The following is a 25,268-nucleotide window of genomic DNA, read 5'->3' as shown; positions in this document are numbered from 1 at the left end:
AATGTTTAACTGGGTAGGTCTGAATACACCCTCTGTAGCTGTGAGTTGCTCAGCTACTCCGGATCCCTCTGAAAGGTTAGTCTCGGTAGGCTGAAGAGCTTGTGCGTCCGAAGGCCCAGCCATCTCCACGTGGGAGTCTGGGGCGGCTTGTGGTTCTACAGAAGTGGTCGTCAGGGGCTGCGAAGGCGCCTCGCTGAAAACTGGAGAACCAGTGACTGGCCTAGAAGAGGCTTCGTCGTCAGTTTTGGGCCTCAGATGCCTATCCTTGTCTTTGCTCTTTTTGTGTATTCCGGTCATCGGAAGTTTCGATGGCATGGTATAATTGAATTTTCTACCAAAATAATGTCGGGCAAAATCAAACAGACGTTTAATAGTGGGCTTGTTAAACCTAGCACAAAACCGACAATCAGTGACGTCGTGGTCAAGACCTAGGCACGGGATACAATAGGAATGGAAATCCTTATGAGGTATTTGCTTCCCACAAGAAATACAGTTATTAACTTTTACTAACATCAGTCTGAGGCAAGAAAAAGTTTCCCCGAACGGGGTACTTAGCTTTGTAGAAGACTATGGTTCTGGATTCGGAATGAAAATCTCAGGAGACGGTCGACCGGCACTTGCAAACTGCTTTTGCTTCGGGCACCGCGCGGCAAGAAAGACTGAAAAAAATGGCGTTGGCTGCATCTTATATACCCCTGTCTCACTGATGTCAGGGAGGAGGCGACAGCAACCGACGCCGGACCAAGACTTTGGAACTCTGGCCGACTGCGGGACCGCCTGACGGCAGGATAACCCAAGTGTAATGACTGCAGCAGTGTAACACGATGAACATCTGGCAAATGGAACAAGCGGTATGATCATGTCCCTTCCCGAGACAAAAGACGCAAGAGTTGTGGGTATCCTTATGCGGTATCTGACGCCCGCAATGGCATTTGTCCTTCTTAGCTGACATTGGCTAATATTAAATACAGCTAACCAAGCTCAAGTAAAAAATGAAAATGTTTCCCCAATAAGGTACTTAGCTTTTAGAAGTCTTCGAGAGTATGAGTGAAGCGAATGATTTGATGTCATCTGTGGCTGAAAAGTTCTGCAGTGTGTGCGTGCAGACTTCACATTTATGATCACTGGTTTATGGCCCTATGTGTGATGTCCCACGCACCTACAGCAACCAGACTTAAGCTTTTGTAAAGGAGCCGACGTTGGGTCACCTGAGGTGGGAAATCCCACAGTAAGAATACTGCAACATAGGAATAGAAGGACATATATCAAATACGGCGGTTTGGAAGGCAGTGCTTGGAGTTCAGATACTCATCTTGCAGACATTATAGCTACCAGAAAAACAGTTTTCCAAGAAAAAAACTTGAGATCTACTTAAGCTGATGGTTCAAAGGAAGAAAGTACTAAGGCTTGCCCAACCATTGAGAGGTCCCAAGATGGAGTAGGGTCCTTTATTGTAGGTCTAAGTATAAGTATAGGAGAGGCCTTGTAAAATTTGGATGAAGCTACAGGAGTAGCATTATCTCCACTGTGATAGCTCGAGATGGCTGCTAACTGAACCTTGATGGTGGGAAAACTTGCTCAATCCTGAAAAATCAAAGCAAGGAAATCTAGAGAAGCTGGAAGCGGAATGGTAACGGATCTAATTCTCTCTGATGAGCATAAAAGAAAAACCTTTTCCATTTACTTTTGTAAATATTTCCAATCTAAGGTCTAGCCATCATCAGAATTGGTGAAACCATTAGGTCAACTTGAGGCCTGCAATATCTGGGTGAACTACCCCTGACAGGTGAGATAGGAGATCTAGACTGCGATCCCGTGTCCAAGCAGGACACACTAAATGAGACCAAAAGAAGGGGCGCCACACTTGTTGAGGTTAGAAGGGGGCCAAATCAGGATTACCGCATTCTTCAACCAAACTGCTTTCTGAAGAAACTTGGGGATGAGATGTGGGGAGGGTAAGTGTAAAGGAGACAAGGGCAAAAAATGGACCAGAGCATCTGTCGGTGACTGCCCCTGAGGTGGGATAAGGGCAAAGAACCTGCTGTATTTGTTGTTGAAAGGGGATGCAAATAGGTCGCAGCAAGGCTGACCGTATATATGCAAGATCATGTTCGCTACTTATTGGTTAAGAAACCATTCATGAAGCATGAGGATGGTCCTGCTGAGCTTGTCCGCTAGATTACTGGATTTCCCTAGTATGTGCGCTGTTACAAGAAAGCTGCTGGATGAGACTGCTCACTGCCATACTCTCACTGCTTCTTGAAAAAGGGGATAGGATTTGGTTTCCTCCTGTTCCTTGATGTACTAGACTACTGACATGTCCATTTATATTGCAATAATCCCTAGAAGGAGTAAGCTCCGGAAGGCCTCAAATGCTAGAAGCACCACTCTCATCGCTAGGACACCGATACACAAATTGGTCTCTTCTGGGGACCATGTGCCTTGTAAAGTCAATCCCAAGTAATGCACCACCCCCAACTGGGAGGTGTCTGCGGGGGAAGAAGGATAAATGGACGACTTTGATCGATCTCCACTAAGTGTATCCAACAAAGAAGAGACTTTCAGCAAACTTGAGACAATTCTGTCTGGTGATTCAAGGGATAGCTATGAAAGGACCATTGCACCACAGGGTCCATTGGAGAATTCTCATTTGGAAATGAGCAGAGGGAATTAAAAGTTATTATACCAGCCACTAATCCTACAGCTCTTAGGATCAGTTTTACAGGAGACAAGGAATAGAAATCTTCTGTAAGAATGTAAGAACTCTGTTTTGAGGCAGAAGAGCTAGACAATTGACTGTGTCTAAGCGAGCCCCTATAAAATCCACAATTTGAACTGGACAAAGATGAGATATGCGCATGTTGATGGTGATTCCCAGCGAGAATGACAGTTCAAACAATCTCTGGCTTTTACTAGTAGATGCCTGATTGGTTTGGTAAGGAGCCAGTCATCTAAACCGGGAAACACTCTGAATCCAAGCAGTCTCAGATGAGCTGCTACCACTGCCATGCATTTAGTGAATCATCTTGGGGGCTGTGGTGAGACCAAAGGCAGGGCTCTGCAGTGATAATGACTGGCTCCCACATTTAAGTGTAAATACCTTCGAAAGAGTCTTTCATTTTGATGCGATAGTCCGCGTTTTGAGGATCGATTGAGCACATCCAGTCGACATTCTGAAGGGGCAGAATGGACTGAACAGTGACCATGTCAGTTTGGAATTTTTTACAAACTGGTTCAGATAACTTGGATACAAGACAGGTCTCAGGTTCCCTGTCTTTTTTGGCACTAAGAAAACCTTGAGCAAATTCTGGCTCCTCTTTGGTGTGGGCGGACCTCTTGGATGACTGTTTTGTCTATCAACTTTGAGAACTCTTGAGCTGCTATCTCACTCTGATTAGGCAGAACATCTAGGAGAACTTTCCTTATTTTTACTGGAATTAGTAAAAATGGAATGAAATATCTTCTAGATATGATCCTTTGCACCAGAGTCCTTTGTGATGGCTAGCCAGGTGTTTTGGTGCAAGGATGAGTGCCCCCGACTGCTTCCAGAGAGAAAAAGAATCTGACAACCTTTCAGGAAAGCTGGAAGGATCTGTCGAGAAAGAACCTCAAGATCCTTGGGTCTGTGGAACCACTCTGATGTGTGGGTGACATATGCCACTGTAGCTACTTCACCCTCTGTCTTTGGGGGAAAGTTCCCTGTGCGATTCTTGAAAAGGGCCTTGAGATTTCCTGAACTACATTTTCTTACTGCTGTGCTGGCTCCAAAGAAATGTCTATGTGGGATAGAAAAGTAAATTCCAGAGGCAGACAAAATTTTCCATCCTGCTCACTGCAGGAGTCACTTTCTCTCTTACTGTCAGGCCAAACAAGGACGAGCCATCAAAGGAAGCACTGATGAATGACGACTTGAAGTGTTCCACAAAATCGCATCCAGGCGTGTTTCCTTATGGATATGCCTGAACCAGATGCCCTTGAGGTACCTTCTGCAGCACGCAAGATCAACCTCATGGGCACATTTGTAACAGACTGTAGGCTTGCCACTCACAAGAAAAAAGGACTTCTGTTCCTCTGTGAACATACACCCTGGGACTCAATTAGAGAGTTTCTTTACCAAGCCCCTTTGTAATCTGGGGAAATGCATCAAGTAGTTCAGAAATGGCAGGGCAAATGTTGCCAACACATACACTGGCTTCCAAAACTGTCCAAAGCCTTAGACTCTCTGCTAGGGGGATTATTCACAGTGAAGCTTTGCTGGGCAAACACCTTTCTGGTGGCTGCTGCAACAATCATGGAATCTACAGGAATCCTTCTAACAGCAGGGGAGCTTAACACTTTGTTGGAGTATTTGGGAATAGGTTCCACAGAGTCACACTCAATCCATGCCCTGCGGGAGACTAGGTCTAGAAGCTCATCGGGGGGCTAACCCAAGACGTAGACAGGCCAGAACTGAAGGCTTCCAAGTACACAGATTCCTGCTGAGAAGGGGTTTGTTAAGACCAACCACCTTTTTGGAAAAAAAGGAACTCTATGATGTCCCCAAATTAGACATCTTCAGGTGGAGATGTATGGGACCTTTCCCACACTTCAAAACTGATGTCTTCTGTGAGGGATTCCTGTGGGGAATCCAAATGCCCCCTCCTTGCAGGTCCTTTTCTGAGGGACCTCCTTAGTGGGATGTTTTGGTGAGGTATCAGAAGAGACAGGGCGTTCCCTGGTGGGAACTGCTTGGAAGCTCTTTTGGGTTGGTTGTCCTTGTAGGATGCGAGGACTCGGACACAAGATCCACAGGGAGAGTGGATTATGGATCTGAAGAGGGAGAGATGACACTACTCTGGGTTGACAGAAAGCCCTCTCCAGCACCTCAAAAGCAGAGGGGCCCAGAGAGGTCGAGCACTATCCCACCAGAGCCGAGGCTCATGGAACAGACAACCCCCAAGCCCACCCCAACCTCCCTCCCCAGCTACACGGGTGAGGGAAGGGGGCCCAGAGCAGAGTTATCCAGTGCTGAGGCTTTGAGAGAAAGCAACGGCTCTGAAAACTGTGGAGTCGAAGTCAATCCCTTGGGATCCCACACCAATGTTTCAGCTCCTAAAGACATCGTGTTTCAACAGTGTCGGAGCCGATCAAGTCAGGGAAGCAGTCAGAATTCAGGATGAGATAACCTTCAGATCAGACAGTTCAACTCCTGGGGCTCTCGGACCCAAAGGCTCTTAAACGGCCAGTCGGATCGGAGAAGGAGCAATTACAGGTTGAAAAGAAGGTTGTCGGCTCAACCATCCCATGGGAGATGGAGCTGGCAAAACCCCCATCTGGATCTGAGTTCTAAGGAATTTTCTCATCATCCTATCCACCTCCACTTCAGACAGTCTACGGGAAGACCTAATGGAAGAGGATGTGGAAGGTAGCCTTGAAGACTAAGTGTTTCTTGCAAAAAGGGAGACCTCGGTTTTAAAGATATCAGCTTAGGAGAGAACCTGGGAACACAGGGCCGAGGAGATGGTACAGTACACTGTATTGGATCCCAAAGTTTCGGATCAGAGATTTTAGGAACCTTCTTTGGATGTTCTATAGTAGGTGGGTGTAGGCTGAGGAGGCCAGGCAGAAGAGCATTTACAGTGCTCCCTGGGCTCCTTGAATTTCTGGTAGGGCCTTTGTGCCACTAAAGAATGCCTGAAACTGAAGCAGGAAGGAGGCCTTTCAAAATTAGCTTATTCCTCCTGTTGCTAATTGCTCCAGCATTAAAGTCCACACATAGAAATAAGAGGTGTCCAGATGTGCTGGGCCCAAACAATAAGTGTACTCCCTGTGGACATGAGAGATGGGATCTTATGCCCACAGAAAGTGCATTTTTAAATCCAGTTGGCTTATCAGCCATACTAGTAAAACACAAATTGGAAAATAAGCAAGGAAAGGAAGACCTTTATGTATACAGTTGTGTGTGTGTGTGTGTGTGTGTGTGTGTGCGTTGATATTTATATATATGTATGTGTGTGTGTATATATATATATATATATATATATATATATATATATATATATATATATAGGGAGAAGAGATAATAGTAGTGGAGGGTTGATGCAGGCGCTTCCAACAAGCTTATCCACCTTCCATTAACACACACACCAAAGGTGGCACATACTTGACAATCAGTCTCCAAACGGGCAGCAACCAAGTAGTACACACATTTGCTGTGGACTTCCGGCATTGACCGTTTATACCCACAACAAAAGCATTTCTTTAACACCAAAACCTTCAAGTTATCCATGTTCAAGGAAAGAAGCACACTTCTACACTGGATTACCACCACCAAGAAAGTCTAACCCACCTACCTAGCCAGGATATAAAATACACAACCAATAACCATTAAAGCTTATGAACAATTATAAATTACAACTAACTATGAATAGCAAGCAAGATATTAAGAAGGTAATAAATACACTCCCACCCACAAAACCATAGAAGTAACACCTATAAATTTAGCAAAAACAAAAAATCTTATAGCAAACAACACACTACCCCTACAAATCCGAACACTAAAATAATACACACAGGTAGAGAAAAAATATTACAAACACTTGCCAAAAACTATCCCAAAAAAAGGAAACATTATCTCAAAGCTTTTGACCATGATCCAAACATCATGGCAAACTAGACTTGGGAAGAAAGTGTCAGAGTATCTATTAAGTGTTGAGGAGGCAGAGCTCTTGGACTGATGATTCTGAAAATGGTTAATTGTCAGATTTGATAGCTCACAGGTTGAAACCACACAGAAAATGCAGAATCAGATCTGCATTGTTTTGTTAACAGTTCCAATCACTTTCCCAGAAGCAGAACCATATGCCGGTTGAAATCATCCTTTAAGAAACCCAGCCTTTCAACATAATTAATCAACCACATTGCAGAGCATGGCACAAAGTATAGTCATCCCAGAAAAACAAAGATTGCTCCAAAGCTAACTTTGTGGCAAGGAAGGCTAAGTCCTGAATGTAACCTGCTGATCTGTGATCAATCAAGCAAGATAGGTGCAGGAAAAACAGCAAGGGAGTGGTTCCAATGACTGACCAATGCACTGGTATCCTTCCTGAGGGCAGGTAGTAGAGTTTCTTCCAGTGCAGAAGTGACACTTTTGTAACAGAATGCAGATGCATGCTCTATGCACAAAAAGAGATATATGAGAGCACCAACTAATTAGAGTGCACGGCACTCTAACTAGATATAACACGTATGCAGAAATGCTCACAAGTATCATGGCCTAGCAGAGCAGACACTGCACTGTGCCTGATGTCAGAAAGTTTTAGATGGCAGTTTTGAGTTTTTCAGCTTCCAAATGGATGACAGCAACAATCCCCGAGTTTTGCCTCTTAACAGGTGGTCACACTGGACGTCATGAGGCAGGAGGTAAGAATGGATAAAGGTGGACGGGCTCAGTGGTCACTGAGTGGGAAAAAAAGGGTCATAAAAACTTGGGACAAGTCCATCTAGCTCTCTTGGGATAGAAACCATTTGGCCCGTCAATAATACTAATGCTAATATGTATACCACAGACTCCACACTATGACCCTAAAAGGCATATAATAAAAGACCAGCTGTAAACACCCTTTGAGAATTCAAACTCTTGGTAAGGCAACCTACCTGAATTGTTGAGGACACTAAGAGGGCTACTGGATGTGTTCAGTGCATTAGTGCTACCCTGAGCATTCTGTGCGACAGTAGCAGCAGCTGCCAATGCAGCAAGATTCTGTAACTGCACTGTGCTTAGTCCTGTGAAATAAAAAGATCACAGTAACATGAGAAAATCAACACCTGTCACAACAGTGCATTAGCATATCACACAGACTTAAGAACCACAACTAAGAATGTTGTGTCTACAACCACGGACGGACTGCAAGTTTAACTCAACTTTACCTGTTTGGTTACAAAAGATGGTCCTGTTGCTGTATCAGTGGAAACAGGCAACAATATACATACTCAATGCAAAATTTCCCACCAAAACTACCAAATACTTAAAAATTACACAGTTGATCTTACCGGAGCTTAAAAAACATAAGTTCTTTATTGCAAAAAAACAAACTGGCGCCTCAGCTAATGCCATCTATTGGTTGCAAATATTAAATACAAAGTATTTAAAACCTTGCATTCATTATGTCAGTAACCATCACCAAAAGACTGTCCTTAAACTCAAATTTCATTATAAATATTCATAGTAAATAAATACTTTAAAATAAAATGTTCCTAACATTTTACAATAAATGCTTCGCAATAAAATACTTCACAAGATCTTCACTGTCCACCCTTCCATGAAAATTGTCATAAATAAATATAAAAAAGATTTTCTTTTGTAACAAAATTTCAGAAATATCCCCATATAATCACTCTGACATTTAAATAATATAGCAAAATTTTAATAAGGCAGTACTAGATGCATGTTTCATTTCAAAATGTTGTGCAACAGAACTTTTTAATGACCTGATCCTGATCCTTATCCTTATATCCCCAAGATGCTGTAGAATATATTCAAAAACAGGAAATAAATCCAGCAGTTACCTGTTTAGCCACATGCGCCAGCAACATTGTCCACTATTGGTATGCTGAATGTCAACGATTCCTTGGAGGCCTTTGGAGTGCAGATATGAAATTTTGACAAGTCAAGAAGTTATTCAGTAACATCAGCTAAGCCATAAGCTATCAAGAACTGCAGTCAGAAGACTTTTCGATGTTTTCAAATTCCTTTACTGTGCAAGTCTAGGGAAAGTGCTCATCTGCCTAGACTTGCAAAGTAAAGGACTTTGAAAACATTGAAATGTCTACTGACTGCAGTTCTTGATAGCTTATGGCTTAGCTGGTGTGGCTTAATAACTTGTCGACTAGAGTCAAACATTTCAGATCTGAAGTCCAGAGACTCCAAGGAATCGTTGGTTTTCAGCACACCAAAAGTGGGCAGTGTTGATGGCATACGTCACTAAAACAGGTAACGGCTAGATTTATTTCCCATTTTCTGACCTCCGAATCCTAGGGACATGGAGGTTACTAGCATGTCACAGAACAACCCACACGAGAGCTCAGTATCATGTTTATTTTTATATTCAACAACAGGTCGTTTTGCCTGTCTTACATACTATAAATCACATGGACATCTAAAGCACTATACTATTACCTCAATGTAACCATATAAAATGCCAGCAGGAACACTTTTATAACCATTAATGACATCATTAGGGTTACACTACATCCTTTCAATTCTTCACTTTAATGAGCAATATCAGCATGAACTATACTATGACACTGGGGTTATTTTTATATGAACTTTTTAAGGTACAATTTAAATCTGTACCTAACACCTCCTTTATTGTTAAAATATCCATACATATATTTTTTTAATGAATGCTACTCCCTCTACAATAGGTAAATAGTACATAACAAAATAAACTTCATTAGACCCAACACAACTCTTTATAAAATTACTAACTCACACTAGGCTTAAACAACATTTCCTCATACCATATTTAAGGAATTTAAATGTGCTTCATTATATCCCCTGTTCTTTAGTCTGAATAATACCTAATGCCACCTGACCATAGTCACCACCCTGCTCTAAACATAAACTTGCTCCTAAAAGCTTACCATGTGGTAAAAATGTCAATAAAAGGGATGCATGAGCACTGGGAACATATACAGTGGACATAAAAAGTGTACACACCCCTGTTAAAAGCCAGATTTTTGTGATATAAAAAAATGAGACCACAATAAAACACTTCAAAACTTTTCTCACCTTTAATGTGGCCTACAACCTGTACAATTCAACTGAACAAAAAAAAAAAAACAAATTTGTTAGGAGAAAAATATATACATAAAAAAAAAAACATACAATAAGCTGGTTGCATAAGTGTGCACATCCTTAAACTAATCCTTTGCTGAAGCACCTTTTATTTTAATTACAGTATTCAGTCTTCTTGGGTACACACCTGCCATCAATTAAAGAGACTCTGATTAACCCCAAATAAAGTTCACCTGTCCTAGTAGACTCTTAACCCAACTATACTACCACCACTACTAACCAGTCAGAATTAGCTAGCTGTCTTTACATACTTTAAAATCTTGTCTGACAACTTTGTTACTAATATTATAAATGACAAGAAACTATCTTAACTTGCAATATTTACTGAATATACTGCTGATAATCAATATCTTGTTATTGTATTAAAACCAACAACCTGTAATGTTGTTTACTACTGCTGCAACTTTGTATCTCTATTTATCATGTAGATGATGTGGAGCTTTTCCCCCCGGGCATACGCTGAAAAAGGACCTGCGTCCAGTAGGAATTTCCCCGTAAACAAATGTAAATAACTACATAAAAGTTTCCTGACATTTACTCAGTTGCCTGCTACAGCAAAAGCCATGGTTCGCAGAGAGCTTACAAAGCATCAAACGGATCTCATTGTTGAAAGGCATTAGTCAGGAGAAGAGTACAAAACAATTTCAACAGCACTGGATATACTATGGAGGGCAGCCGCGGTGGTGCAGCAGTTAGCATTGCCACCTCACAGCAACAGATTCTCCGGTTCGATCATCAGCTGGGGTGCCTTCTGTGCGGAGTCTGCATGTCCTCCCTGTGGTTGCACGATTTCCTCCGGGTGCACCGGTTTCCTCCCACATCCGAAGACATGCTGTAGGTGGATTGGACACACTAAATTGGCCCTAGTTCTGAGTGCATGCATGTTTATGCCTTCTGTGGAAGGTTGGGCGCTGGAGCTGGCAACTCGACACCGTAAAACTCCACTGCCAATCATGAGCGGACAGGTGATCCCCTGTGGTGACCCCTAACCGGGAAAAGCCGAAAGAAGAAGAAGATTGCATACACCATGGAACACAGTGAAGACAGTCATCAAAAATGGAGAAAATATGGGACAACAGTGAAGTTGCAAAGAACTGGATGTCCCTCCAAAACTAATGAAAAGACAAGATGAAAACTGGTCAGGGAGGCTGCCAAGAGACCTACAGCAACACTGAAGGAGCTGCATGAATTTCTGGCAAGTACCGGTTGTGTACTACATGTGACAATCTCTCATATTCTCCATATATCTGGAATACGGGGGTAGGGTTGCAAGACAGAAGCCTTTTCTTACACAGAAAAACATCCAGGCCCAGCTAAAACTTGCAAAACAATACATCAAGTCGCCCAAAAGCATATGGGAAAATGTGTTATGATCCGATGAGACCAAGGTTGAACTTTTTGGCCACAATTCCAAAAGGTATGTTTTGCGTAAAAACAACACTTTGCATTACCAAAAGAACACCATCCCTATGGTGAAGCACGGTGGTGGCAGTATCATGCTTTGGGGGTTGCTTTTCTTCAGCTGGAACTGGGGCTTTAATCAAGGTGGAGGAAATTATGAACAGTTCCAAATACCAGTCACTTTTGGACCAAAACCTTCAGGAACTTGCCAGAAAGATGAAGATGAAGAGGAATTTGCCTTTCAACAAAACAATGACTCCAAGCATACATCAAATCAACAAAAGAATGGCTTCACCAGAAGAAAATGAAAGTTTTCGAATGGCTCAGCCAGAGCCTTGACTTAAATCCAACAGAAAATCTGTGGGATGACCTGAAGAGGGCTGTGCAAAAGAGATGCCCTTGCAGACAGATTTGGAACGCTTTTGCAAGGAAGAGTGGGTAAATATTGCCAAGTCAAGATGTGTCATGCTGATAGACTTCTACTCACGAAGACTGAAAGCTGTAATTAAATCAAAAGGTGCTTCAACAAAGTATTAGTTTAAGGGTGTGCACACTTATGCAACCAGCTTATTGTACGTTTTTTATTTTTTATATTTTTCCCCTTACAGACTTGTTTGTTTTTAATTGAATTGTACAGGTTATAGGTCACATTAAAGGTTGGAAAATTTTGAAATGCTTTACTGTGGTCTCATTTTTTATATCACAAAACCTGGCATTTTAACAGGGGTGTGTGCACTTTTTATATCCACTGTAAGTAAGAATTAGTAGCTGTAGGTTTCAAATATAAGGTAGTGCATATCTTACTAACAGAATACTGTAGTAAGAATCTTTGTGTTCAACATCTTTGTATCCTGTATAGGAAGGGTTAAAATGTGAAACTGCATTGCGTGCAAAGAAATAAGCTAAAATGAGTTGTTTTTCTTGTAAGGAATTTGCTGACCAGAAAGGAATGCACAGATGCTACTTTGGTCCAGGCACAGGCCTATCTTGGGACTGACCTCTGACCAAGGAGGAGTGCATAGATGTTACCTTGATGTAGGCACCAACTTATCTTGTGTCTGACTTTTTTACCATCTAAGGCTCCACTGAGTGAATTTATAGCCTTGACTGAAATTCCTTGTCTAGTAACCAGCTGCTGAGTATGCATGAAAGAGGGTATAAAACCCATGTAAAGTGTGTAGAAATTAGACTGCCAGCAACAGAACTTTGTGGCAGATCTCCATGCATGTTAAATAAACTCTTTTTGGCCTACCTTTTTTGCTGCGGATTCTTCCAGTATATGTTAAGAGTATTAAAATCTTTTGACATTTCTGGCGCCCAAGAACGTGGGGCCACCTCTTGTCTATCGAGCCAGCATAAGAGGGACTGAAAAACCTGTACAGGAACCTTGAATGGAAAGACCTCCGACAAAAAATTAGTAAGTAGAGGCCAGTCACTCTTAGATTCGATCCGTGGGACGGTGTGGACGAAGGAGATCGATCCGCAATAAAGGTTTTGTGGACGGTGATTTAACGAGGGCTAAGATCCGCAGCAGTAAGGTAAGCTTTTTGTTTTTGTAAAAGTTTTTAAGGGACTAGTCATAAAGGAATTTCTTTTGTTTAAATTTTACAAAAGACCGAGATCTCAGGAAAAGGAAACAGTTTTTTTTTTAAATAAGAAAAATGGAAACAGTTTTTCTTTTAAATAAGAAAAATGGGAATAGGAAGCAGTTGTTGTGTTAGGAAGGGCTGCTTAAATAAAAGGACTGAGGATGAGGAATATATGTTTAAATTACATCCAAAAAACTAAAAATATATAAAAAAATAGAAGAAAGACTATGGATTTAGTGGTACCTTGTATGAATCAGAATGTCAAACTCTAGTGAGAGACCTAGGACACAGGAAGTAAGGTTAAGAAACAAAAAAAGGTAGGATTTCCTCAAGCACAGAAATGGTTAGAAGAAGCTAATAAGAGACATAGGGAACAATTTTCAAATAAGGAAAGTAGTGGCTCGAGTGCAAAAGGTGCATTTTTGTCCACAAAGAAGATAACATCTATTGTCTGTCGTAAACCAACGGCCCTACCCTTGTATTCTGATGTCACTAAAGACAGGGTTAGTCCACCCAGTATCAAAAAGAAAGAAGCAGAAAATCAAGAAAAGGTGTCCTTCATAGTCTTACAGGAGGCAAAATACCCTCCGTAGTTTTACAAAAAACAAGCAGAGGAGACTCTGGAGCTACGTACCATAGTATAAACAAATCAGAGTAAAAACAAAAAGAAGCTAAGGTACATACCCTGTCCACACACGTATCCCTTTACATGCAGATAAATATCTTGAGAAAAGAAAAGAAAACAGGCTCAAACCTTTATGGTGGCCTGGATAAAACACTTATGTTAATGTAAGTCTGGCCCAACAGAGGTAGAGGAAGGGGACAGGGTAGAGGCAGAGGGAGAAGGAATGTAGGACATTTTGAAGATTGAATGTTTTAAATGCAGTAAGAAGGGGCATTTAGAGATTGCCTGAATCCCGGAAATCCACTGCTGCTCCAAATCATAGTTCAGCATGACTATATAATGGCAGGACCCAGATGCTGAGGTCGACTGGCAAGAGTCAGTAATACAAAATGAGAATGATTTTGAGAATGTGAATAAAGAAGGTAAAAGGGAATGTGCAGGATGGGAGAATAAAGTGACTGATTTTTCAGACAAAGGCGAATATCAGGTTATTAATTTAACAGCGCTGGCTGTAACTATGCAGCTAGAGGCACAACCGATTATCACACTTCAAGTGGAAGGGAAGGATGTAGAATTTTTGTGTGATTCAGGGGCCTCCAGGACCCTGCTAAAAACCTCTGCAGTGCCATCTGATGTAACTTCTGATGACTATGTATTAGTCAAGGCAGCCAATGGCCGCATTTATAAAGAACCACTATCTAAACCCTTATGGTTCACGGACCCTGAAACTAACCAAACTATCAGGTTTGGTCATTGTCTCTAAAATTTGCCCTGTAAACTTATTAGGAAGAGATTTAATGCGTGTTTGGCATAGCAGCTGTGCCGACTGCATCAGGATTCTAGCGGTAGAAATTCAAGATGTTATGTTGCAGGTGGGGCAGGGTGATTTACACTACTGGTACAGTAATGATCTTGTCAAACTGGACCACAAAATGTAGTAAATGAGCTAACTAATTTGGCCTTCACCTCGAAACAGGCTAACGCCACCCGGAGGGCCATTCTGACTATATCTCCTAACCCAAAGAATTAAAGTTACAATCAGTGCCAGACTCCTTATGGTCCCATGACATTGGGCTAATAAGAACAGCAGGACAGGTTAAAATAACTCCAAAATCCGACTTTAGACCTCAAAGGCAGAAGAAGGCATTCTACCAGTGATCACGGCTCTATTACAAGCTGGGGTTTTAATTCCATGCACAGATTCACCGTGTAACACACCCTTGTTCCCAGTAAGGAAACCGGATGGGACCTGGAAAATGGTACAGGATCTGCAGGCTGTAAATGCTGCTGTGGTACCAAGGGCTCCTATGGTCCCAGATCCATCTGTTTTGTTAAATGATATCCTTCCCACAGATAAGTATTTTTCTGTCATTGATATCAGTAACGCATTTTCCATCCCTCTACAGGAAACTAGTAGGTTTTGGTTCGCTTTACGTTCATGAGCAAGCGGTACACCTACACAAGGCTGCAATGTCAACAAACCTGGCACAGTTTCGGGCTGTCATCTACTGTTATACATCTTACTGGCTGCACAGGCTGTCTGTGAGTCGAAACTATTCGGTTATTGCATTTCTTGGTGAAAGAGGGACATAAGGTAAACAAATCTAAATTACAATTTTGTAAAGCTGAAATGCGATATCTAGGCTATACCATTTCAAATGCTGGTAGACAACTGGATAGCTGTAGAAAGAAGCTATTTTACAGGCACCGATGCCCAAAAAAATGATGTCATTTTAGGAATAACTAACGATTCCCAATTATGCAGAGAAAGTGAGTCCACTTTCAGAACTTATTTTTTTGCTTTTCCCAATAAGCACGCTGAAATGGACAGATAAGGCAATACAGGCATTTACTAGGGTAAAGCAACTGATAGCAGGATCTGCAACACTTAGCTTCCTGACTATACAAAACCTTTGTTCAGACAGTAGATTGTAAGCAGGGTTTTATGACATCGGTTCTTTTACAAATTTATGGGGATAAGTTGAGGCCATTAGCTTTTTATTCCAGTAAACTTCATTGCCACACTGTGTACAAGCAGTAGTCGCAGCTGCACTGGCCGTGCAGGCGTCTGCAACCCTAGTTTTGTTTCATGACCTTACTTTACGGGTTTTGCACTCTGTTGGGTAATACTTCTACAGGATAAAGTTACCTTTCTCTCTCTAGCAGACACTTGTCCTGCATGACAACATTACTATCACAACCACACATGACCATTGAGCGATGCACCACTCTTAATCCAGCCACGCTGTTACCTACAGCTGATGTGTTTAGACTTAATACACTCTAATGTCTTACCAAGACCAGACCTTAAGGATCAGCCTTTGGCAAATTCAGATTGGACCCTGTTAATGAAGCAGGTATTACACAAGTGGGTTATGCAGTCACAACTGAGACTAAGGTACTAGAGGCAAAACCTCTCCCCAGGAATCTGTCCGCTGGCGGCTAGAATTGATTGCTTTGACCAGAGCATGTACCATTTCCAAGGATAAGGCAGTTACTATCTACACAGATAGTCAGTATGCTTTTCCACGGTCCATGTCTTTGCACAGCAATGGAAAAATAGGGGAATGGTTACTGCCTCAGGAAAGGAAATAACCCACAAGGATTTAATCCTTAGCCTCTTACAAGCTGTCCAACTGCCACGGGATTGGCCATCTGTAAGTGCGCCACACACACAAATGCCAAGGATCCAGTATCACTTGGAAATGCACTAGCTGACAAAACTGCAAAAGTGTAGCCTTAACCTCTACTTTTGCACTCGACCACACAGAAAGAACTTCACCCTACAGATAAATTTGATCTACAAACTTTACAAGTAATGCAGGAACTTAGTACAGTTCAGGAAAAACAGCGATGGGTTAAATATGGGGCTATTCAAAAGCAAGGAGTTTTTGTAGGTCCAAATAATAAGTATGTCTTGCCAACAAACCTTTTAGGTATGCCTCATTAATGGCGCATGGCCCATCTCATCTGGGCCCTGCTGCTATGTTCAGATAATCCAGCAAATTTTCTGGACCAAGGGTTTTATAGCATATGCTAAACGATTTTGTTAGTCGTGCCCTGCTTTTGTGCGATATATACCATGGTGGTGGGGTGCAAATCACCCCAGCACCTTTTCGGCTGCCTCCGTATCCAGTTCACACAATCTGTATGGATTTTATTGAACTAACCCCTGTTCAACAAAAGCAATTTGTATTAGTCATTATTGATGCTTTTACAAAATGGGTTAAAGCTTTTCCAGTAACACATCCAGATGGTAGCCAAGGCCCTTACAAATAATATTATCCCTCATTTTGGGCTACCCACGCATCTATTCTGATAACGGCACACATTTTGTAAACCAAGTTATTCAAAAGCTGGCTGCCGTTTTTCAGATTGACTTAAAATATCATTGAGCCTACCACCCACAGTCAGCAGGGTTGGTTTACTGGCATTCTCAAAGGCAAGTTACATAAACTCATGGCGAGACACATCAGTCTTGGATAAACTGCTTACCTCTGGCACTCCTGTCAAGGCAAGGTCTTTTGCCTGTGGAACGTGAGGGGTGAAGAGATAGCAGATTACATGAGGAAAATGCTGACAAAACTAACACTTCTTTAATTATTATTTTTCAGATCAGAAGAACAACAGGATCCTGAAAGTGGAACCAGGAAACTGAGGAACACTAATTAGTAGTAATCTTGTTTTGTATGAATATCTGACTATTGTAGCAATGCAAATACCGGAAGGATTTAGTCTTTCCCACAAAAGCATTCCAAACTAATTTTGTTGTTAATAAGTGTGATTGTTACTTTTCTGTTTTGGCCGTTTTATTTTCAAACTAGCCAAGTGAAGAGAGATAAAATACAGCTTGGCATCCACCCTTTAATACGCACCAAGCTATTAAATATGCATATGCTTTGTCTTTTAATGTTTCAAATTGTTGGATATGCACAGCTATCCCTACTGTACATGGTGGCCTGATGTTAGGTACAGTCCCTTTGGGGGCAAATGATACATGGACTAATTTACTGTTTGAAACTTCAAGCGTGGCCGTAAAGGACAAAAAAGCACCCCCTCATGGGTGGGTAGTGGAATGGAACTGTATGTTTCCAGAGATCTGGAAAAATTAAGGTTGGATGGAGTCAATGTAATGTAACCATAATTCATAACTGTACAATAGATGGGCACTGTGCAACGAGTTTCAAGCCTATAAGAGTGCTTATTAAGTGTACAGGGCTTATTAATGTCACTAGTTTTGTTGAAAAAATGTTATCTGTGTATGATCTTTTGTTTAAAGGGATACAAGACAAAGGAAATCATTCTATTCCAGTAAATATCACTCTTAAAGTGAATGACTGTTATTTTGTCTGTGGTAAAAAAGCATACAAATGGTTACCAAGGAATTGGTCAGGCAGTTTGTTTTTTGGGTTATTTGGCACCAGCTATAAGACATTCATTTACTCTTCCCCAAGGTAAAATCGAATAAACCTGTTAATCCCGTGGGTAACATTGATGCATCCTGGATCTATCATCACGATTTGGCCCACAGTAGCAGCAAGGGACTGTCACACATGGACTTTGATGTCATTTTTTGGGCTGGTATTCTTCCAGCTTATGGGACAGTAAAATCTATTTGGGAGCTCAGTAAACTGTCTAAACTGTTAGAAACTCTGAGCAATGCAACTTTTCTGTGCTAGGATTGGTGACGGATGAGTTAACTGCAATAAGGACTGTAGTGTTGCAGAAAGGAGGTACTTGCAAGTGTTGTCCGTTCATTACAGACAACTGATATGACATTAACAGTCATCTGGAGATCCTACAGCAAGTTTCTGAACTTACAAAACCAGGACAGAATCCATTGACTGACTTTTTCCAAAATTGGTTTGGAATTGAGGAACAGTATTTATGAATGTCTTAATTGCTGTATGTATTGGTGCCATTATATTCCTACTGTTGGGTTGTTGCTGCATTCCTTGCATCCAAATGATAATATCAAGTGTATTGTCTGCCAATGCAACTAAAGCTTATTATTCTGAATATACAGGAAATGAACTGTGTTAAAACCTGTATGAATAAAATGTATTACTGGGGATACAAAGTGTTGTGAGGGGGGAAATGTAGTAAGAATCTTTGTGTTCAACATCTTTGTATCCTGTATAGGAAGGGTTAAAATGTGAAACTGCATTGCGTGCAAGAAATAAGCTAAAATGAGTTGTTTTTCTTGTAAGGAATTTGCTGACCAGAAAGGAATGCACAGATGCTACTTTGGTCCAGGCACAGGCCTATCTTGGGACTGACCTCTGACCAAGGAGGAGTGCATAGATGTTACCTTGATGTAGGCACCAACTTATCTTGTGTCTGACTTTTTTACCATCTAAGGCTCCACTGAGTGAATTTATAGCCTTGACTGAAATTCCTTGTCTAGTAACCAGCTGCTGAGTATGCATGAAAGAGGGTATAAAAACCCATGTAAAGTGTGTAGAAATTAGACTGCCAGCAACAGAACTTTTTGTGGCAGATCTCCATGCATGTTAAATAAACTCTTTTTTGGCCTACCTTTTTTGCTGCGTGATTCTTCCAGTATATGTTAAGAGTATTAAAAATCTTTTGACAAATACACTCGCATCTAAATGATTAGGAGATTCCAATTGCACATCAGAAGTAAACACACACACACACACACACACACACACACACACACACACACACACACACACACACACACACAAAACACTCATTTCCCTTCCTAAAGAATAAAATCTATTCATGTACACATTTAACTTTAACCAAAAAATGTATCATCATATATAACTACTACAAATTTTCCCAGGAATAGAGTGGCATAAATAACGGCAAAACTTTGCCCCACTGCAGTTCCAAATTACCTATCTGAAAATGCCACAAAATGAAAAGTTATTTTTTTAGAAAAGACTCTATTGGACATAAAAGTTCTCTTTTTATTAGAGCATCTTTCAAAAATGTCCAATAGGTTCTAAGCTTAATTAACACTGACTCAAGGAATATAGCCTACATGCATCCAACTGCCACTGCACATTTTTCAAGATCTTTTGAAAGATTTAGAAATTTTGAGGTGTCTGTAACATAAGACCCCAACTTTTTTAACAAGCAACTGAAGTAACAAATACAAACGTTATGTACTTACATTAATGATAAATCTGTGTTGTCGTCTTCCATCCATCTCAACCAATGGGCATATCAGATCATAGTCCAGCAAACAAACTTAAGCTCCTACCCTCTCCCATAAAGTGCCTCTAGTATTACTGCCCTCTGATACAGTTTTTGCCTCCAAACAAGCGAATAATGACTCTAAAAAGAAGGGAATGCTACCTACAAGACAGAGTCCTGTAACCACAAAAAGCAAACAAAAAAAAAAAAGTCTTAAAGGAGGTCTAGTGAGACCCAGTAGGAGTCATAAAAAAGTGAAAATTTGGATGGGGGACGGAGGTTAAGGATGTCAAGACAGACAGAAGACAACAGAAAAATACTGTTAAGGTAAACACAACTTCCACATCTGCTGTTGTCTTTTACATCTGCCTCAACTAATGCAACAGATTCCAAAGCTAGAACAATCTTGGAAGGAACAATGGAGCTATGCAAGGATATTCCGGAGAATGGCAGAACCAAAAGCAGCTTTCAACCTGGACTGTAGTTCAAGCTTAAAACGAGACACAAACGTATGAACTGTGGACAATGTTGCTGTTGTACAAATGTCAGCAATGTGAAAGCAATTAAAGAAAGCCTCAGAAATAGCAACCACTCAGGCAGAATGTGCCTTCAATAAAGAAGACAGTGACAATCCCCTAGCTCTGTAAACACAGGAAATATTATCAGAAAGTCACCTCGACAGATTAACTTTAGAGACACTGTAACTGAACTTTGCCTTTGAAAAGGAAACAAATGGCTGATCGTTCTTCTCAAGGTCCTTTATACCGTGTAAATAAAACAAAAGCTGATTGTGAACATCTAAAGTGTGGAGAAGACATTTCCATTATTGAAAGGTTTGGAAAGACGACAAAAAGATGTACAAGACTGGTTTAAACTGGTTTCTGAAGCCACCTTGGGAATAGAGGCTGGATTAGTTCTGAGGGAAATGTTATTCGTACGTAAAATTAAATATGGAGGTTTACACAATAAGGCTTATGACTCTGAAATGCACCTGGGTCACATAACAGCCACCAAAAAGTCTCCCAAGACAGGGATTTCAAATCGGAAAAAGCTCATACTCAAAGACAGCCTTGGTAAGACTAACAAAATACTGCTATCTCAAGGAGGCATGGAGCCCTTCAATGGAGGTCGCAAAAGAAATGTACCTCTTAAGAGCATTTTTGAAAGTCTCAGGGAAGCAATGAGAAACATGGTGCTCTCACACATGAAAACTGAAAATGGCAGCTAGCTGAAGTTTAGCTGTACAATAACTGGCCCCAAATGGAAGACACCTGCTAGGAAATCCAATATGACTGCAAAGAGGCCATAAAGGGATCTAGGACCCTTAGAGCTAGTCCATATAATAAACCTCTTCCACTTACTTTTATAGATCTTGTGAGTGGATGATTTCTTCCAGAAGTGAGCATCTGTACAACTATGGAAGCATGCCTGGGATTTCTGGTTATCAGTGGAAGTGAAGAAACCAGTTCGATTGAGGGAGTTCATGTCCAAATGAGGCTTGGTGGAGGGGTGAAAATTCTATTCTGGAAGGGTATCCAGAACTCAGGGTGGGTACACTAGGTGAAACCAAACCAAACTTGATAAGGCCAAAAGGGGGCAATAAGAATCACTTTTGACTTGCACTAGGCCATTTTCTGTAGAACCTAGAGTACTGTGGGGGTAGAGGTGGGGTAAAGACATTGTTGCCCTTGGTATTTGATGGGGTTGCACAGACTGAAGCAGGGCTGGCCCAAGCTGCTGAAGATCTTGGACGCCACTGACAGATGGAGGGAATAAATCTTGCAACTATAAAATAGATCTGCTCCGCTTGACCACTAGGATATTAGACTTGCCTGGGATGTGCCTTGTAAGAAGGAAGGACTGGGAAGACATTACCTACTACCACACCCTAACAGCCTCTCAACATAAGGGGTATGACCTGGATTCACACTGCTTGCTGATGTACCAGGCCACAGACACTGGTCATTCATATTGCTATCACATCCTTGGGGAGGCAATCCTGCAAGGCCTGCAACATGAGGACGACTGCCTGCATCTCCACTATACTGAGATAAAGGTTGGGCTCAGTCTGGGACCAGGTACCTTGTACTGTCCTCCCTTCAAAATAAACCTCCCTTCACAAGAAGCAGCATCCATAATCACCTTGACATTTGGTGGGAAGAAACACAAGCAATCAACGGGGAAGTCAACCTCTAAGAGATATGCTGTCAACAGATACTGGTAAGCTTGATGGGATAAAGCTGTGGGTGATATGCCATGGACCACTGGACGGACAGGGTCCACTGGAGGACTCGCACGTAGAAAGTACAGTTGTGTACACTTACCATAAATATAGATGTTCGAGTGTATTCACTGTTGCAGTCATTACACTTGGGTTATCCTGCTGGCAGGCTACCCCCTCAGTCAGCCTGAATTCCAAAGTCTAGGTCCGGAGTCGGTTACTGTCGCCTCTTCCCTGACGTCAGTGCGCCAGGGGTATAAAAGATGCAGCCGACGCCATTTTCTTCAGTTTTTCTTGCCCCAGATGTCAGGTTCCCCCAAAAGGGTAGGCTAAAAATAAGCCAATAAAACATGCATGCAGCAAAAGATATTATACCTTCATCTACAAGCAAATACACTACATAGGTTGTATAGATTAGAGAAGTGCAGATAAGATCCAGCAAATATATGGGGGATGGTGGGGTGGTAACCTGGACTGCAACAGTGAATACACTCGAACATCTACATTTACGGTAAGTGTACACAACTGTACTATGTTGCTAGTGTTGCACTGCTGTAGTCATTACACTTGGGTTGAATCCCAAAGCTATGGTTGGGAGGCTGGAGCTAAATAGCATTAGGATCGGCTATGAAGCCCTGCAGAACTGCAGTGGCAAAGCCTGCCCTGGATTTAGAGTGGAGTGGTAAATGATCGTGCTTTGTAAAGGTGTTTACTGAACTCCAGGTAGCAGCCTCTAAAATATCTTTGGTTGGTACTCCCCTGAGGAAGGCTGCTGAAGTGGCTGCTGCTCTGGTTGAATGTGGCCTAATGCCCTTAGGCACTGGCTTGCCATGTTGTGAATAGCAGAAACGAATGCAGTGGCCTATCCACTTTGAAATAGTCTGCTTTGAGATGGCCTTTCCTTGTGATCCTGCAGCATATGCCACTAGTAGTTGCTCTGTCTTTCTGAAAGTTTTGGTTCTGTTAAAGCAGAAGCGTAGCTGTCTGTGTATGTCCAAAGAATGCATAATTCTCTCCCCCTTATTCTGTGGGTTTGGATAAAAAGTTGGCAGACGAATAGCTTTGTTAAGGGCCACACTGGACACTACCTTAGGCATAAATGTCGGGTTTGTCCTCAGAGAAACGATGTCTGGATAAAAAATGATAAAAGGTTCCACAGCCATGAGTGCCTGTAGCTCTGAGACTCGTCTTGCAGAGTTTATTACTAGGAGCAGAGCTATTTTCCAAGATAAAAACTTTATATCAGCTGTAGCGGCTGGCTCAAAAGGAGGCAGGGTGAGTTTTTCCAAGACATAATTGAGGTTCCATGCAGGTATTGGTGATCTCCTTGGAGGCTTTAAGTTTTTGGCTCCTCTGAGGTAATGCCTTAACAAAGGATAAGAAAAGATTGGTGGCTCTGTATTGTAATGAGCCGAAATGGCAGAAGCATGAATTTTAATTAATGAGAAGGATAGGCCTTTGTCCAGCATCTCAGTTAAGTATTGCAAAATCTGAGGAATATTTTGGTATAGCTGTGTCAATTCCTTGTGCCTGGTTTCAAGCACAGAATCTCTTCCATTTTGCAGCGTAAGATTTTCTGGTACTAGGCCTTCTGGCCTCCAAAATGACATCCATCACAGCTTTAGTGTGAGGTGCATTTTGTATGACTACATTATCCGCCATGCTGCCAGATTTAAGGTCTTTAGTTGGCTGTGCAGGATCTGATTGTTTTGTTGGGACAGTAGATGAGGTACTTGAGGCAAGGTCCAAGCCGGGCATTGAGACGAGTTCCTTAGGATTGGATACCAGTACTGGCGGGGCCAGTCTGGGGCAATCAGTATCATCTTTGGCTTCCCCTTGTCTGACCTTTAGGAGTACCTTGGGGAGGAGAGGCAGTGGAGGAAAGGCATATACTGCTAAGCTTTTCCAGCTGAAAGATAGGGCATCCACTTTCCATGCTTGCCTGTGATGAGTCCTTCTGCAGAAACTTTTTAGTTGGTAGTTGTGAAGAGAGGCAAATAGATCTACATCCGGGCATCCCCATTTCCTTGTTATCATGCTGAAGACTTGTGGATCAAATTTCCACTAGTGGGGATCCATGAGGTTTCTGCTTAGTTCATCTGCCAGAGTATTTATCTTTCCTGGCAGGAATTGTGCCTGCAGATGTACCTGGTAAGTCAATGCTGTGTCCCACAAAGTCATGGCTAGTCTGCATAGGGGGTAAGAATGAGTGCCTCCCTGCTTGTTTATATACCACATGACCGTGGTGTTGTCTGTCTTTATCAGTAGTTGTCCTGGATGAAGTAGGTCCTTGAATGCTGTCAGGGCATTCTGAACAGCTAGCATCTCTTTTTGATTGATATGTAGATGCATTTGGTTTGTGGACAATGTGCCATGAATACATCTTCCTGCCATGTGGGGCCCCCAGGCATAATCTGATTTATCTGTTGTTAATGTCTGCCTAGCTGGGGGTAAGGTAAATGGCTGTCCCTTGTTCTGGTGAAAAGCCTTCGCCCACCATCGAAACTCCTGTTGCAGGGAGGGAATGAGGGTAATTATTGTTTCCAGGCTGTGGCAATGTTGAGTCCAAACACTTTTTAGGTACCATTGACGTTTCCTCATATGCAGTCTCGCATATGGAATTAGTAGAATGCAGGATGCCATGAAGCCCAAAGCCTGCAGAATTTGTCTTGCAGATAGCTGGGTTTTTGTTGCCACTTGTTTGAAGTATGTTGTCAATTGAATTTGTTTGTCTGGCGTGAGGTAAGCCATCTGGGCAGTTGTATTCAAGCTTGCACCGAGGAATGTAATTATTTGAGAGCGTACCAGCTGTGATTTATTTTCATTTATGGTGTACCCTAGGCATGTTAGAAGCCTTTTTACAAATGCCAGATGTTGAAGAAGAGTGACCTTGTCCTCTGCCTGAATGAGACAATCATCCAGATATGGATAAATTTGAATGTTTCTTTGTCTGCAAAATGTAATTACTGGTGCCAGGCACTTTGTGAAGACCCTGGGCGCAGTAGATAAGCCAAAGGGCAGTGCAGAGAACTGGTAATGCAAATAGCCCGCTTTGAAGCGGAGGTATCTTCTGCAAGATTCCCTGATTGGGATATGCAGGTATGCCTCTTAAGTCTAGAGTTACCAACCAGGCATTCTTGCCTAGCATAGGCAGTAGCTGTTGTAGAGTCAGCATCTTGAATTTTGGAATGTCCAGGAAAGTATTTAGAATGGATAAGTCCAGAATTGGACGCCATGATTATTCTTTTCTGCGTACCAGGAAAAATCTTGAATAAAACCCTTGTCCTTTTCTGGTACTGGTTGAATAGCCCCCATATCCATGAGGGACATGACTTGTTTTTGGGCCTCTGCCCACTGATTTGGTGGCAGATCTGGCCATCTGTTTGGAATTGGCAACGTGTGGAAATTAAATCTGTACCCCTGGGA

General features: G+C 41.9%; 1 protein-coding gene across 8 annotated transcripts in view; it reads right to left on the bottom strand.

Moving 5' to 3' along the window:
• The window catches only part of CELF1 (CUGBP Elav-like family member 1), a 1,362,987-nt gene that overhangs the window by 582,259 nt on the left and 755,460 nt on the right, over positions 1–25,268 (bottom strand). For 4 of the 8 annotated variants that reach the window (XM_044082727.1, XM_044082728.1, XM_044082729.1 and 1 more), the window contains exon 8: positions 7,636–7,764. The exons of the other annotated variants lie outside the window; for them this stretch is intronic. In XM_044082727.1, the coding sequence (XP_043938662.1) occupies positions 7,636–7,764 (129 nt within the window). The remainder of the gene's footprint in view (positions 1–7,635; positions 7,765–25,268) is intronic. 8 annotated transcript variants of the gene reach the window in all.

The sequence above is a fragment of the Protopterus annectens genome, chromosome 9.part0 (genome assembly GCF_019279795.1).
Source record: "Protopterus annectens isolate FY-2018-M chromosome 9.part0, PAN1.0, whole genome shotgun sequence".
In the NCBI taxonomy this organism is placed as follows: Eukaryota; Metazoa; Chordata; order Ceratodontiformes; family Protopteridae; genus Protopterus; species Protopterus annectens.
This window is presented reverse-complemented; position numbering and strand designations above follow the sequence as displayed.